The 12,192-nt window shown below is 37.1% G+C and overlaps 2 protein-coding genes across 3 annotated transcripts in view; one reads left to right on the top strand and one right to left on the bottom strand.

Annotated features, from left to right (window-relative positions):
• Window positions 1-7,049, top strand: part of LOC114133995 (formin-1) — a 56,844-nt gene extending 49,795 nt beyond the window's left edge. For both annotated transcript variants that reach the window (XM_028000164.1, XM_028000163.1), the window contains 3 exons: window positions 2,907-3,056; window positions 4,883-4,964; window positions 5,077-7,049. In XM_028000164.1, the coding sequence (XP_027855965.1) occupies window positions 2,907-3,056; window positions 4,883-4,964; window positions 5,077-5,121 (277 nt within the window). In that variant the 3' untranslated portion in view covers window positions 5,122-7,049. The remainder of the gene's footprint in view (window positions 1-2,906; window positions 3,057-4,882; window positions 4,965-5,076) is intronic.
• Window positions 7,050-7,699: 650 nt separating this feature from the next.
• On the bottom strand, window positions 7,700-9,863 carry grem1b (gremlin 1b). Its single transcript, XM_028000162.1, has 2 exons — window positions 9,345-9,863; window positions 7,700-9,095 (listed from the first exon to the last, which is right to left on the bottom strand). Exon 2 carries the CDS (start codon window positions 9,091-9,093, stop codon window positions 8,545-8,547), a length of 549 nt encoding a protein of 182 aa, XP_027855963.1. The 5' UTR covers window positions 9,094-9,095; window positions 9,345-9,863; the 3' UTR covers window positions 7,700-8,544.
• Between the last annotated feature and the right edge of the window lie 2,329 nt (window positions 9,864-12,192).

The following is a 12,192-nucleotide window of genomic DNA, read 5'->3' as shown; positions in this document are numbered from 1 at the left end:
CTTCTCAGGAGTGAAATTGACTGTCTATGTCCAAGACAATTTCTACATTATACATCTATATAAGATCATATTTGAAAATATTTACTTCTTTGTTCTTTAAGGTGATTGTTACACTAGATTATATACTATATCTCGCAAAGGTCTTCATACTCCTCAATTTAAAGTTGCCAATGCAGGTTTTTCAATAAAATGTATTGATGTATGAATATTTTTGCAATTCACCGTTACCCTCTTCAAACAAGTAGAAACTGTACAGAATTAATAATGAAGAAAAACATAAAGATGTTCCTTTGGTAAAATACCTAAATACTTCAAACTAAACTGCCTTAAGCTTTTTACACTTAATGAGAATTAAATCTATACCAAGTAAATTTCCTGCTTGATCATTAGTTGGCCTTTATCTCAGCATGCAGACCTAATTTGTCTGCTTTGTATTTGGGCCTCCACTGATGTTTTCTGTTTTTTTCCCCCTGCTCAGTTCTGTCTCATTAAGTTTCCTTCTCCACCATCACGCTCAATTTCATTTGGCCCCGGTGCCACCTCTGCAGTCACTGTACAGCTACGGTTTTGGTTGGAGCAAGCTGGTGTGTTATGCTCCACTATGGGGTTACATGATGAAGTTGGCCTCTGATCCGCACTTGCGCTGACTCAGCCATAAACATGCTGTTACTTGAGTAATCTGTTTTACTGAGGAAACAAAAGGAATGCAAAGATTTCCCTGTTTAAATTTTCCCGTGATTCTCACAACTGCTCTGAGTTCTGAAGTGGTTCTTTTTTTTATAACTGTCAGTGAGGAATGCTGGCATTGGACACTGGAGTAAACTCTCTCACGGAAATGGCTTTATTGAATAGATTATAGACGTCTAGGTGTTTTTAGTTTGTTTGTGTGTGCATTTGAAAATAACAGATGTCTCTATTGTGTTTTTTTGTTACATCTGTTTTATGGTTTGTTTTGATGAGTGCACAGATGGCTAAATCTCATAGCTTGATTTGTGCAAGCTTTGACATGATGACCCAGGGTCAGGAGAGGAGCTGACAGAGAAGAGTTCCTGTTCGTCATGGCAAGGCAGGCCAGCTGCATCGAAGCTACCTGTGACGGTCATCTGTTTGGTCAATCCAAATATCTCAGAGCTGTCGTTCTTCTATCTTTGTGCGCAGGATGATATACGGCGTAGCCCTGACAAAATAATGAAAACGTAAAGCAGGCTTCTGCAGAAATTTCCGTACTAGATTAGCTTTTCAAATAGCCACCTAGCATCTGGAGATCAAGGCCTATCTGAGTGTCAGAGCGACAGAAAGCATCCTTTGAATGATAGCCCTCTTTAATCATGCCACTGGACAGGCGAAGCTTGACAATCTCTTTCATGTTTTGGTCTGTAGAGAGAATCTGATACAGAACACAACTTTCCATGCCTCATGCGATGCTGAGACCCTTGTGAGGACCTCAGATACAGTTACAATTAACTTAATATCTGAAGCAGAACCTATTAGTCTTGTACCTTTTTGTGCTTCTCTGTCTCACTCAAATTATTGCCTGACAGTTGGTATGCTTTTAGAGCATTGCATTGATTTTGCTTTTATGTGTTTACCTTCTGTGGTTTTTCTCTAACAACTTACTCCCTGAAGGCAGCGGCGGCCAATGCAATAATAGAGCTATCTCTACTATCACTCTTTTGTGGCATTGGCAGGGTAGAAATACTCTTTCAATCTCATTTCCTCCATTTTTTTTAAACATTCATGACTTCTTGTGCTTACAGTAGTATCTACTCTTTCAAAGCTCTGATCTGGAAAATCTATTTTTAGCACATACTAACCCCTTTGACAGACTCTGGATGTCTGTGACAAGCTCTGGCCATGTGTCTGAGCTATAAATAATCTGTTGAATCTAAAAATAAATGTACATTTGAAACATTTCTTGATATATTGCCAAAACTTCTAGACGAAATCAATCAAAATATGACCTCCAGCAAAGCAAGATTGTGCATCTGGATTTTAGACCTGATCCAAGAATGATGTCAGTATCAGATCTTATACCAATATTGTATCAACTCTAATGTGCTAATCTCTAGCACCTCCTCTACTCATGACACAACAGATTTAGGCTCACACATGTAAATGTAGTCTAATGCTCCATTCCATCATAATGGGGAAAAAGCTTTCCCTCAAGCATAAAAAATCAAGCATTTTGTCATAAAAATAAAATAAGCATAAATTTTTTATGACATACAGTATGTGTGTGAATGACCGGAGTCAATAGCACACAGCTCTGGAGCAAAAGAACAAACAAAAAAAAACATATTATTTTAAAACAATGACTAGATTAAAGAGCTGACATTTTAAGCTCTTTTATTTTATTAGCAATTAGCATGCTTTATTTCTTACAGATTTCTGTCGTTAGACTAATACCTTAATTGTATTATTACCGAAATCTGCCAATATTTTCCAATCCAGACTGTTCCACAACAAATCAAATCTGACTTCTCAAATGGATTCAATATAACAAATTGAACAATTTGCTGTTATACAGTCATTTTCCTCTTTTATACTGAAGCTTAATTTCCTGTTGTGGTAGACTGAGTAGACAACCAGAGAAAACTTTGATAAAAAATAAGCTTTCCATTTTAGAAGCTTTTAGCACTTTTTCCGCTTTCTCTGACTTTATTTTGAAACACCTGAAGCAAAGATCTTTTTTCTCTCGGTAACAACCTCCACACCAAAGAGTGTTGTATTTAGCACAATCTGGTTGTGTTGGCCATTGCGAATTTGCTGATCAATTTTTGTTTTGTTTGTTTTGACCAATGTAAAGTCATCCATTACCAGTCACTGTTCAATGTATTGTTGAGAAATCATGTGGTGCTTACCACAGAGTACACCAGAGATCAAACCTGTTATGTTTCCTTCTGCAGTTTCCAGGACGTGGTGAATTATTTTGGTATAAAGCCAAAGGCTGGTGACAAAGAAGTCACCCCAAATTACATCTTTATGCTTTGGTATGAGTTCTGCAACGACTTCAAGAACTCCTGGATACGACAAAGCAAAACCATCTCCAAGGAGAGGTGAGTTTGATTTTTGATGGATTTTTTTTTTTTTTTTACCACTCATTTCCTGTGTGGTAAAAATGAGTGGCTGGAGGAGCAAGGGTTCCAGGATTTTTCTCTGAAAAATCTAATGAATTGACAAATTTAAAAAGTTTCTCTCTAAAATATTGAATTGAAATTATTCAGGTATTTCTTAGAATGCGAATGGTGATATGCACTGATGCATCTGTAATTTATTGTACCTGCCATCGTAGATCTTCAGATCATCTCAAATTAGCACAAAGCGATTGTAATTAAAGCAAAGAGGGAAGCCATCAAAGAGGAGGCAGATGGGAGTAACTGAAGCCTTAGTCCTCTTTCTTGAGGACCGGGGTCTAAATTTATGATCTCTCCTCTGACCTGAGGCGTCATTTTGGGGGTTGGAAGTGAGGAGGGGGCATTCCACGGACAGACAGGAGACCCTCCTGGCTGCCGCCTGGCTTTACTGGCCCGTGGCCTTCAAAAAAGCTGCACATCGAGGGAGGGACTGATGAACATGGTGATGATACTGGCCGTCTAGCCTGAAGGCTCACAGACCCTTGTGAGCAGAGACAACTTGCAGCTCTTAAAGGGAAGCAGAGAATAAACACTGTCCAAACAAACTTCCAGGCTGTGGTTCTAGTTATCGTGTTGAATCCTCATCATTCCCAGTGACATCAAGGAGATTTTCATCGCCCCCCTATAATGAATCCATGTGCTCCGTCTTATTTGCTATCATGTATCACATTACTTACAGCTGATTGGGCTTATGGACAATTAACTTTATTTTAAATACTGTTTGCACAGTCATTAAACCAAGGGTTTTTAAAGGCTTCCTCATTATCTCTGTCATTCTCAACAACTTCTCACTTGAAAAGGCTTTCACTGACCACAAACTCAGAACAGCATCTGTATGCAGGCTTAGTCCTTGCACATTTACCTTCATTGTGTTGCAAAAGTATTCACACTGGTTAAATCTTTTCCAATTGTGTTGCTGTAACAATTTTAATGTAGTGCTGGGCGACATGAAAAAGATGTTTTCTTTCTTTATAGAACAATTTTGATAACTATCACAATATGGTTTCAAATTAAAAATAGTTTCCCTTTCAATACAGAGTGAAATAATAAACGTCAATATTTATTTATATATTTTTTTTCAACAATTGTACATAAGCTGAATTCTGAATTTCCTTAAGAATTTCAGGACGTCATAGATTAATAATGATTCTTTGTCAACTGAGAATATACTAATGTGCGCATCACGTTTGCAGTACTTTTTGAAAGTGCAAGTAGGCCACCTGTATGTCTTAATGAGTTTTGGAACCCAAATTTATTGTTATTTAGTGAACTAAATGTTCTACCTTTATGGTAAATGAGCTGTACTGGTATAAAACTTTATGTAGTTCAGAGAATCATGACAAAATGACTTAGTCAAAGTGCAAAATATTGTTCAGAGGCTTGTTCAAGGATTAAGCTACTTTGCAAAAAAGACTTGGAATCGCTGGATATGCGTGACAAGTAATTTACATGTATATTTTAGATGTAGATAAGTATTTTAGATGCTTATTTATAAAACATTATGAAAAACATTTAACTTTTTCCTTCCAGTTCACAGTTATGGTCCACTTTATGTTTGTCATAAATAAAATCCAACTAAAATACATAGAAGTTTTCCAATTGTGAAAAAGTTAAGAGAAAATATTGTTTTATGTCGCTGGACATATTTTCCAAAGATCATCTTAATGAGAGGTTTCTCTTCCATATGTCCTGTTTTAATTTAACTAACAATTTATAATCATTGTATTTGTGTGTTTGTTTTTCCAAAGGTTGAAGGAAGCTCAAGAAAACATTAAGAAAATCACAGCAGAAAAAAGAGTGGAAACCAAAAAGATTAATGCCAACAGTCTGGTAAGAAGTAATATTTATTCACCCTCAGTAATGAAATTCCCTTAAAGCTGCCTCACTCTTGCGTCAACACTGAAATCAATACGCTTAATCTTTATGTTGTTGTTGCCAACAGAAAGAGAGGTTACGGCAGAAGGAAGCCAACATGCCGTCCAGCTGAAGGAAATGATGAGTGGCAAGGCAGAAGAAGAAAGGTTGCAATGAGGAAGCCTGCAGACCCCATCCATTTTACATTTTCCACCTGCCTCACAATAACACAATAAAACTTGAGCAGATTTACTGTTGTATCTTTGCTCCACTAACAGGACCTTCAGCCCCATCCTTTACACTCCTTTCTACCTCCATGTTGAGCTTTTTTTTTTTTTGCTCAACTCCTGCAGTGGGTATCCACAGGCAACACCGGTGAAGTGATGGGACTCTTGAAGGCCAAAGGTTGACCTCATTCATCCGGCAAGCCACGACCTCTGATTGCCCAGCTTGGGGTAGGTCTCTGGGGTTCACTGGGATTCTCAGCAAGCTCTGCAAGCTTCCTCCTGGATCTACAGAAGCTGGGGATTGTCACTTTTCTAAATTTCATCTGACAGCTTACAGGAGAAACTGAAAATGCTCTGACAAATTCACAGTTTTTAAGCCCCTGGCAGTGTTGTAGGAACACATGCTGCTTCCTGTCTCTTGTCTTCTTAGAGCAAAATCCCTGTTGACAAAACAGATCTTTCATTCTCAGAGCAGGAAGTTAGCAGCGTCTTTTGCAGTATGTAATGTCTTTGATTCACCCCTCCTCATTAAAAAAAAACTTTTGCCAGTGTGTCATGTCAAAGGATCTGCAGGGACCGTGCATATTTTTGAGGAATATGAATGATCTACAGTTTTCGGGTGCACAGATTGCTGTGTAGAAGATGCGCACAAATGGTTTGCTTCTGTTGTGTGTTGCACTGCACCAGACTGAGCTAAACCGGGTGATGGCCAGAAGCGAACAGCAGCTGGCAGCGAGTCTGGCTCAGAGCATTGGCCTCCTAAAAAACACAAACTTATAAAAACACCAGAAGAACTCAACATCACCTGGCTGTACACTCACTTGTGATATAAAAAAAGAAATAAATCTCTATTTCACTGTACTCTGCACAGTTTTATGCACTTTCCCGCTTGCAGTAGCTGTACGCTGTACTCTGTTCTGATGCCTGCGTGCATTTTGTTCAGCCTGCTTGCGCTCCTTTCTTTTGCACCTCTTTTACTATGCAAAACCATAGGATTATACTTTTAATGTCATTATGAAGCCATGTTAGAATAGAAGTTATATTTTGAAAATCGAGTATTAAAAATTAGTTGTATGTACAGATATCACGTAACCTTTTGTCAGTAAAGCAAAGTCTATTTATGTAAAGAAAAAACATTATTTCATGTAAAACAAAAGAAAACATCAGATTTATTACTTTTTCAGCTTGCCTTCTCATTGTAACTTTGAGTTAAACGTTTCTTGACAAATTAGAAAACATATATATTTTCACATGGATGCTACTTGTAAGTTGTGCATATTTGAAAAAGAAAGTAAACTGAGCTGCCTTTTATGCTTAGCTTTGTGCTGCTAGGATTGACTTTTGAAGACAGAACTTGAGCTGTAATACCTCAGATGGACTTCCATTAATAGGATTCTCCAATTCCCTGTTTACCCTCTGTACTTTCTTTTACAGGTGTCTTTTATTTGTATGGGAAATCTAAAGCCTTTAACAGTTTCAAGTTTCTTCAAGTGGCGAGGAAAATATAAATTAGCAGATGCTACATCAATTTGTCGTCAGCAGTTCCTTATGTAGGTGTATCGCCCTTTTATAGAATTATTTTAAATTTCAAAAATATACTTATAATGCCAAGTGAAACAGTTTGGGTATGGATGTATACTAATTGTTCAGTTTTAAAGGCCTGTACTGTGTAGATCTCATACTTTGATTTGTTAGAAGGGTTTGGTCATTCTTAAAACTGCTGAGCAGTCAAATAAATTGTGAGTCAGAATAAAGTCTGGCAGTAGAACATTGTTTTTGACATTTAAAATGGCTTCTTGGAATCTGAAATTAAAAAAAATTATTTGAACAAGAAGGTTTCTCTTTTTTTCATAACTATATTTTGAAGCACAAACCTATTTGTATGAGGTCTTAATACTGTACATTAAAACAAATGTATTTGCTTCTGTTTTAAATTTGGATCCATTAGGACATCACAGTATATTGCAAATGCAATATCAGTAATTTCTCAAAGGATGTTTGGAATGTATTCTTTGTTACTCATTATCTTTCAAGGAAATAAGTAACAAATTTATAATTCACACATCAATAAGATAGTATCTAAATGCAGTAGATGCCCAAGATGTAAAAATTAACACACAATGGTTAAAGTATTGGACAGATTTGTGGAAAATGTTGCAATATTTTAGAAACTCAATAATGCATCAAAACACAAATCATCTCGGATAAATTAAAAATGTAAATAATGTGATCCTATTGTTGAATTTGACAATGAAAATCCTAAAGTTTGTGTGGTTAACAGATTTAGACAAATAACTCAAAAGGAATTCTGGATGTTTCTACGAAACATCCAGAATTATTAAACCAGAAATATTAAACTTTTGTCTTGATTGCATGAAGCAATTAAAAATACAGTTGGTTAAATTTAAGCTTTTTAAAATGTATGAATGCAATCTTCACTTGTAAAATGGAATAACCTACAATGCCAAGCCTGGTGCAGAAAGCTAATTTAAACCAGTAACTTTAATAAAAGTGACAAAGTTGCATTTTAGAAAAATAACTTTGCATCATCTGCTTGAAGCCACTGGAAATGTGCACAGTTAAAATACCAAAACTGATTGTCAGTTACAAGAATTAAATGCAAGGTAGAACAGCATTTGTTTATTTAGTTTTAATAGATAATTTAATCAAATGGAATAAACAAACAGATTAAAACAAAACGACTTTACATTTACATTTAAAACTATTTAGTCTCAATACTAACCAAATACTGTTTTTTATAAAAATGAGTCTGCTTTACTTTGAAGACTTTTTAAATAGACTCCAGATATAAAAATGAAATATTTTACCAGTAAAGCTTCGAAATTCACAGAAATCAGTTTGGTTAACCTCAAAAGATTCTTGAAATGTCGAAATAAAAAATTATCACATTTTCATTTTTCATTACAAATATCCATTCTTCAAACTCCACACAGTGGATACATCCAGTTCTACAAACACTATGCGTTAAATACAGGATTGGTTTGAGGAGAAAACAGTGATTTGAAAGTTGCAACATGATTTTTGGAGTCCTGTCTCATTGCTGCTGCTTTTGGTAAAGTAAGGAAGCCGTGCGCAGGAAAAAAAATAAAAGTAAACTGTGCCCGTTTGGAGTTAGCGTTTCCGTGCAGTAGGGTTTTTGAAATTAACAAGGAGTAAAACGTCACTGCTCAATGTTGTATGTCAGGTTTTTTTCTGTCTTTTTTTGGTTGTGCAAGAGGAGAATATTACAAAACGTCCGTGTACATCTCCAGATGGAGACAGGCGCTCGTTTTCTCTACCAACACCGTCTGCGGATTGTTGCAGCGTGTTCAGTCCAGGTCTATGGAGATACAGCGGCACTGCTTGACGCGCTGGATGCGCTTCTTCTTGGTGGGAGGCTGCTGGTCCGGACAGTTCAAGGTAAAAGTCATGGTGGTGAACCGCTTTGGTTTGCAAAACGAGCAGGACTGGAAGGCGCCCTCCTCCCTGCGGATGTGCCTGGGGATGTAGAAGGAATTGCACTGTCCGTAGCAGAAGCGGTTGATGATGGTGCGGCTGACACAGCCCTCCTCATGGATCGTCTGCTTGAGAGGCTGCGTTTTGCACCAGTCCCGTTTCAAATACTGGCGCTCCGTCACATGCAGAGCCTCCTGGCTGGACTCCAGCACCTCGTCGGCTGGTGAGGTTGAGCCCGGCCTCTGACGGGACCTGGATCCCGACTGTGGGGGCTGCGGTTGCTGCTCCGATTCGTTTGGGTTATTTTTGTCAGGATGAGGAATGGCCCCTTGCGAGGCTCGGTTTCTTTTTGAATCCGCGGGAGATGACAGCAGTCCGATGATGAAAACCATACTGCACAGAGTGTGCGCTGAGACGGCCATCCCTAGAGAGGATAAAAAATAATCACGTTTTTATCTTTGGGAGAGTTTAGCACAAACCTCAAGGTTTTTACGCAGCGTAAATACGCACGGATAGAACTTTTTGTGTTTGAAAGTGCATAAGAATAATCTTCTTACACATAAATGTCTGTTGAGTTAGCCAACCTAAATGCAATCCCCTGACCCGTTATCAACCCAAGTATTCAGCAAACGTCTACTAATTTAACTGGTAGAGGTAGGCGGTAGTGGCATACCTAGGCGATTCTCCAAATTCTTCAAGAGGGATGATGCGATCCTGTGAGCCTTTCGCCTTTCTTGCACCTACAGCGGTCGACTGGACTTTGATGGCACTCTGGATAACTGGGAGACAACGCGCTCCATAGACGGGGGCCAACGTGGGGGTTTAATACAAATTGCTTCAGCGCCGGACTGTCTCCCTTTTAAATGTCTGCCAGCTGAGATGTGCACAACAGTTATTGGCTAAGCGAGATGTGAAGAAAATTAAGTCAATCCGCCCCCTCAACACTTCCCTGAACCCGCTTCAAGAGAACAGACAACCGAGGGGTACCGAGGACAGGCAGGGAGGAGGATGAAGAGGAGGAGCAGAAATAAAGTATGCTGGAGTGGAAAAAGTGAAAGGGGTCTTCATTTGATAAACCATTATTATGACATGCAGTAAGTTCCTATACTTGGTCTCTAGGCCTACGTTTCACCGCACCTGTAATTCTATAGCTGAAAATCCCTAAATTCTAAATGATTTTTCTAGAGTCCTTAAATGGTGAAAAATGACTAAAATTGAATGATTTAGTCATCATTATTAGTATGTGTATTCTTACCACTTCAATATTGCTTAGTAAATTATATATTTTTAAATAGAATTAAATCCAATTATTAGTGTCATCTTCTAGGGTTGTTCTGTAGCTATTGCAATAAGGGTCAAAACAGTTGTCAAAAACTGATCTTAACAAATACAAAGGGAACCAAAATTTTAACACAAACTATAAAAAATCAGAAATTAGTGTATATAAAAGTGAGAATTTTATTTTCACATAGGCTATGTAGGAAAATGATTAAATAGGCTCATGTAATTTAGTCACTGTAAGTTTAAAGATTTCATATTGAATCAAGGCAACAAGTGAACTAGACTATTAAGTTTAGTCAAGTAGCCTAATATTTTAGATTGTGTTCTAGGTAACAGAACAGTCCATAGTTAGAGGTAGACCCTATTCTGTTCTCTATAAGATTGGAACATGTTAAAAAAAAAAAAAGTCCAATGACATCAACAATTCTTAAACAGTGATGAAATTACAGTTGGTGTTGGACTTTTTGAGGCTAATTATTTGCAAGGTAATACAGTGTTTCTTTATAATTGTCAAATACAAATGGCCAGTCTAGATTTTGCTGTTTTTACAGTGGTCAGGCTTTAAACACAGAAATATTCATGGGAATTAAGAAATAATGGAAAGACTGGAACACAGGGACTTCAGGAAAGAACGAGGGATGGATTGAAGAAAAGACTGAAATAGAAAATATTTAAGCAAAGATTCAAAAGGATGAAAGGATAGGCGGATGCATGGAGTAGGGAAGAAAAAAATGAAGAGAGGACAAGTCAATACAACATTTAGATGGTATGACAGGGAATTAAATAGGCAATAAAGTCTGGAAATACAAATATTTCCCACTCTTAATCTAATACTTATACTTTCCAGCCCTGGAAAATATTTAATGAAATCCGATACTTTTCCAAAGTGTGTAGGAACCCTCTAATTATATTTGCTATGAATAGCAGACAACAGCGAACCAGAAAAATGTACTGATTGCTGTTTCACCTATCTAGGAAAACCAAACTTTGTGAGAATGTCAAAATAAATGTAAATACGTTCAAAACATAAAACACAGTTGCTAATTTCTTTTTTTTTTTTTTTTTACTTTAAAACAGATTCAAGTCCAGAGTAGACTACTGGATGTGTAAAATATCCAAGGAAGCCACATTAGATTTTAAGGTTTGGTGAGAAATTTCTCTTGAACTGCATCATTCAACCAATCATGCCGATCCAATGAATAAAGATCTTTTTGTTCACAGCAAATTTAATGGTGGTCCAGTTTCACTTTAGAAAACCAGTTGGGGTGATTTGGTCTGTGAACAGGCTGCTATTGATACCAGATAATAAAGCTTCACTCTACATTTTCACACCTTACGAACATATTCATTTAAAAAAGATTGTACACTACATGTGCTGCACTGTGGTGACGCTCTTACTAATTGTAGCATTTTTAAATATTTAGTCATGCAATGCTAATTAACTTGTTTTCATCCCTTTTATTTTTGATTAATCTTAACAGTATTTCAGCTCCAAGTTTATAAACCATTGAGGCTCACTTTTACATGTTCAGTGAGAAAGCTACCAGCCACCAGAATGTATACATTTGTAGTTACTTTGAAAATTTAGCAATGTTATGAAGATGTAGGACATATAGCACTGTGAGTGATTAATTTAAAGAAAAAAAATGTCTGAAGTTGAAATAAATTGTTTACTTTACTGGCTAGCAGTAAGTTTAATATTCAAGGGGGCCATATTTTTTTATGTCAGGATTAGTGAGAACCCTCCATCTTTCCAGAGCTTTGACTTCTATGGACCGCTCTGATTTAATGTAAAAATGAAGCATACAATAAACTTCATCCTTCAGCCAGTTATCGAGTGCCGGTGAGTGATGGTTTTCATTTGTGTTTACAATACCCAACCTGACAATATTCATGCCCTATTGTAATACTGTTTTCAAGACTGTAAAGTTGCTGCTTCTTCAAACTCACAACATGTCCAATTCTCACCATGCAGTTCATATTTGATTTTCACAACCTGGCAACCATAAGAATCTCCTTCCCATATTAAATGCCTGCATTTGTAAATTGTTTAGTGAAGTTACTTTTTTTTTTAAAGTATTTTCAGAGAAGTAAAGCTAGTGGAACATCCCTCATCATAAAAACCCTTCATGCTTTATTAATCCAAACTAAACACACAAAGTGTTCTCCCATCACTGCAGCAACAGAAACTCTACCAGGAGACTATCCAAGTCTGATCCATCATGTTAAACACGAAAGGT

The sequence above is a fragment of the Xiphophorus couchianus genome, chromosome 19 (assembly GCF_001444195.1).
Source record: "Xiphophorus couchianus chromosome 19, X_couchianus-1.0, whole genome shotgun sequence".
Lineage (NCBI taxonomy): Eukaryota > Metazoa > Chordata > Actinopteri > Cyprinodontiformes > Poeciliidae > Xiphophorus > Xiphophorus couchianus.
This window is presented reverse-complemented; position numbering and strand designations above follow the sequence as displayed.

Excerpts from the sequence above, each read along its gene's own strand:
- grem1b (XM_028000162.1), bottom strand. The coding sequence starts at position 9,093 with ATGGCCGTCTCAGCGCACACTCTGTGCAGTATGGTTTTCATCATCGGA.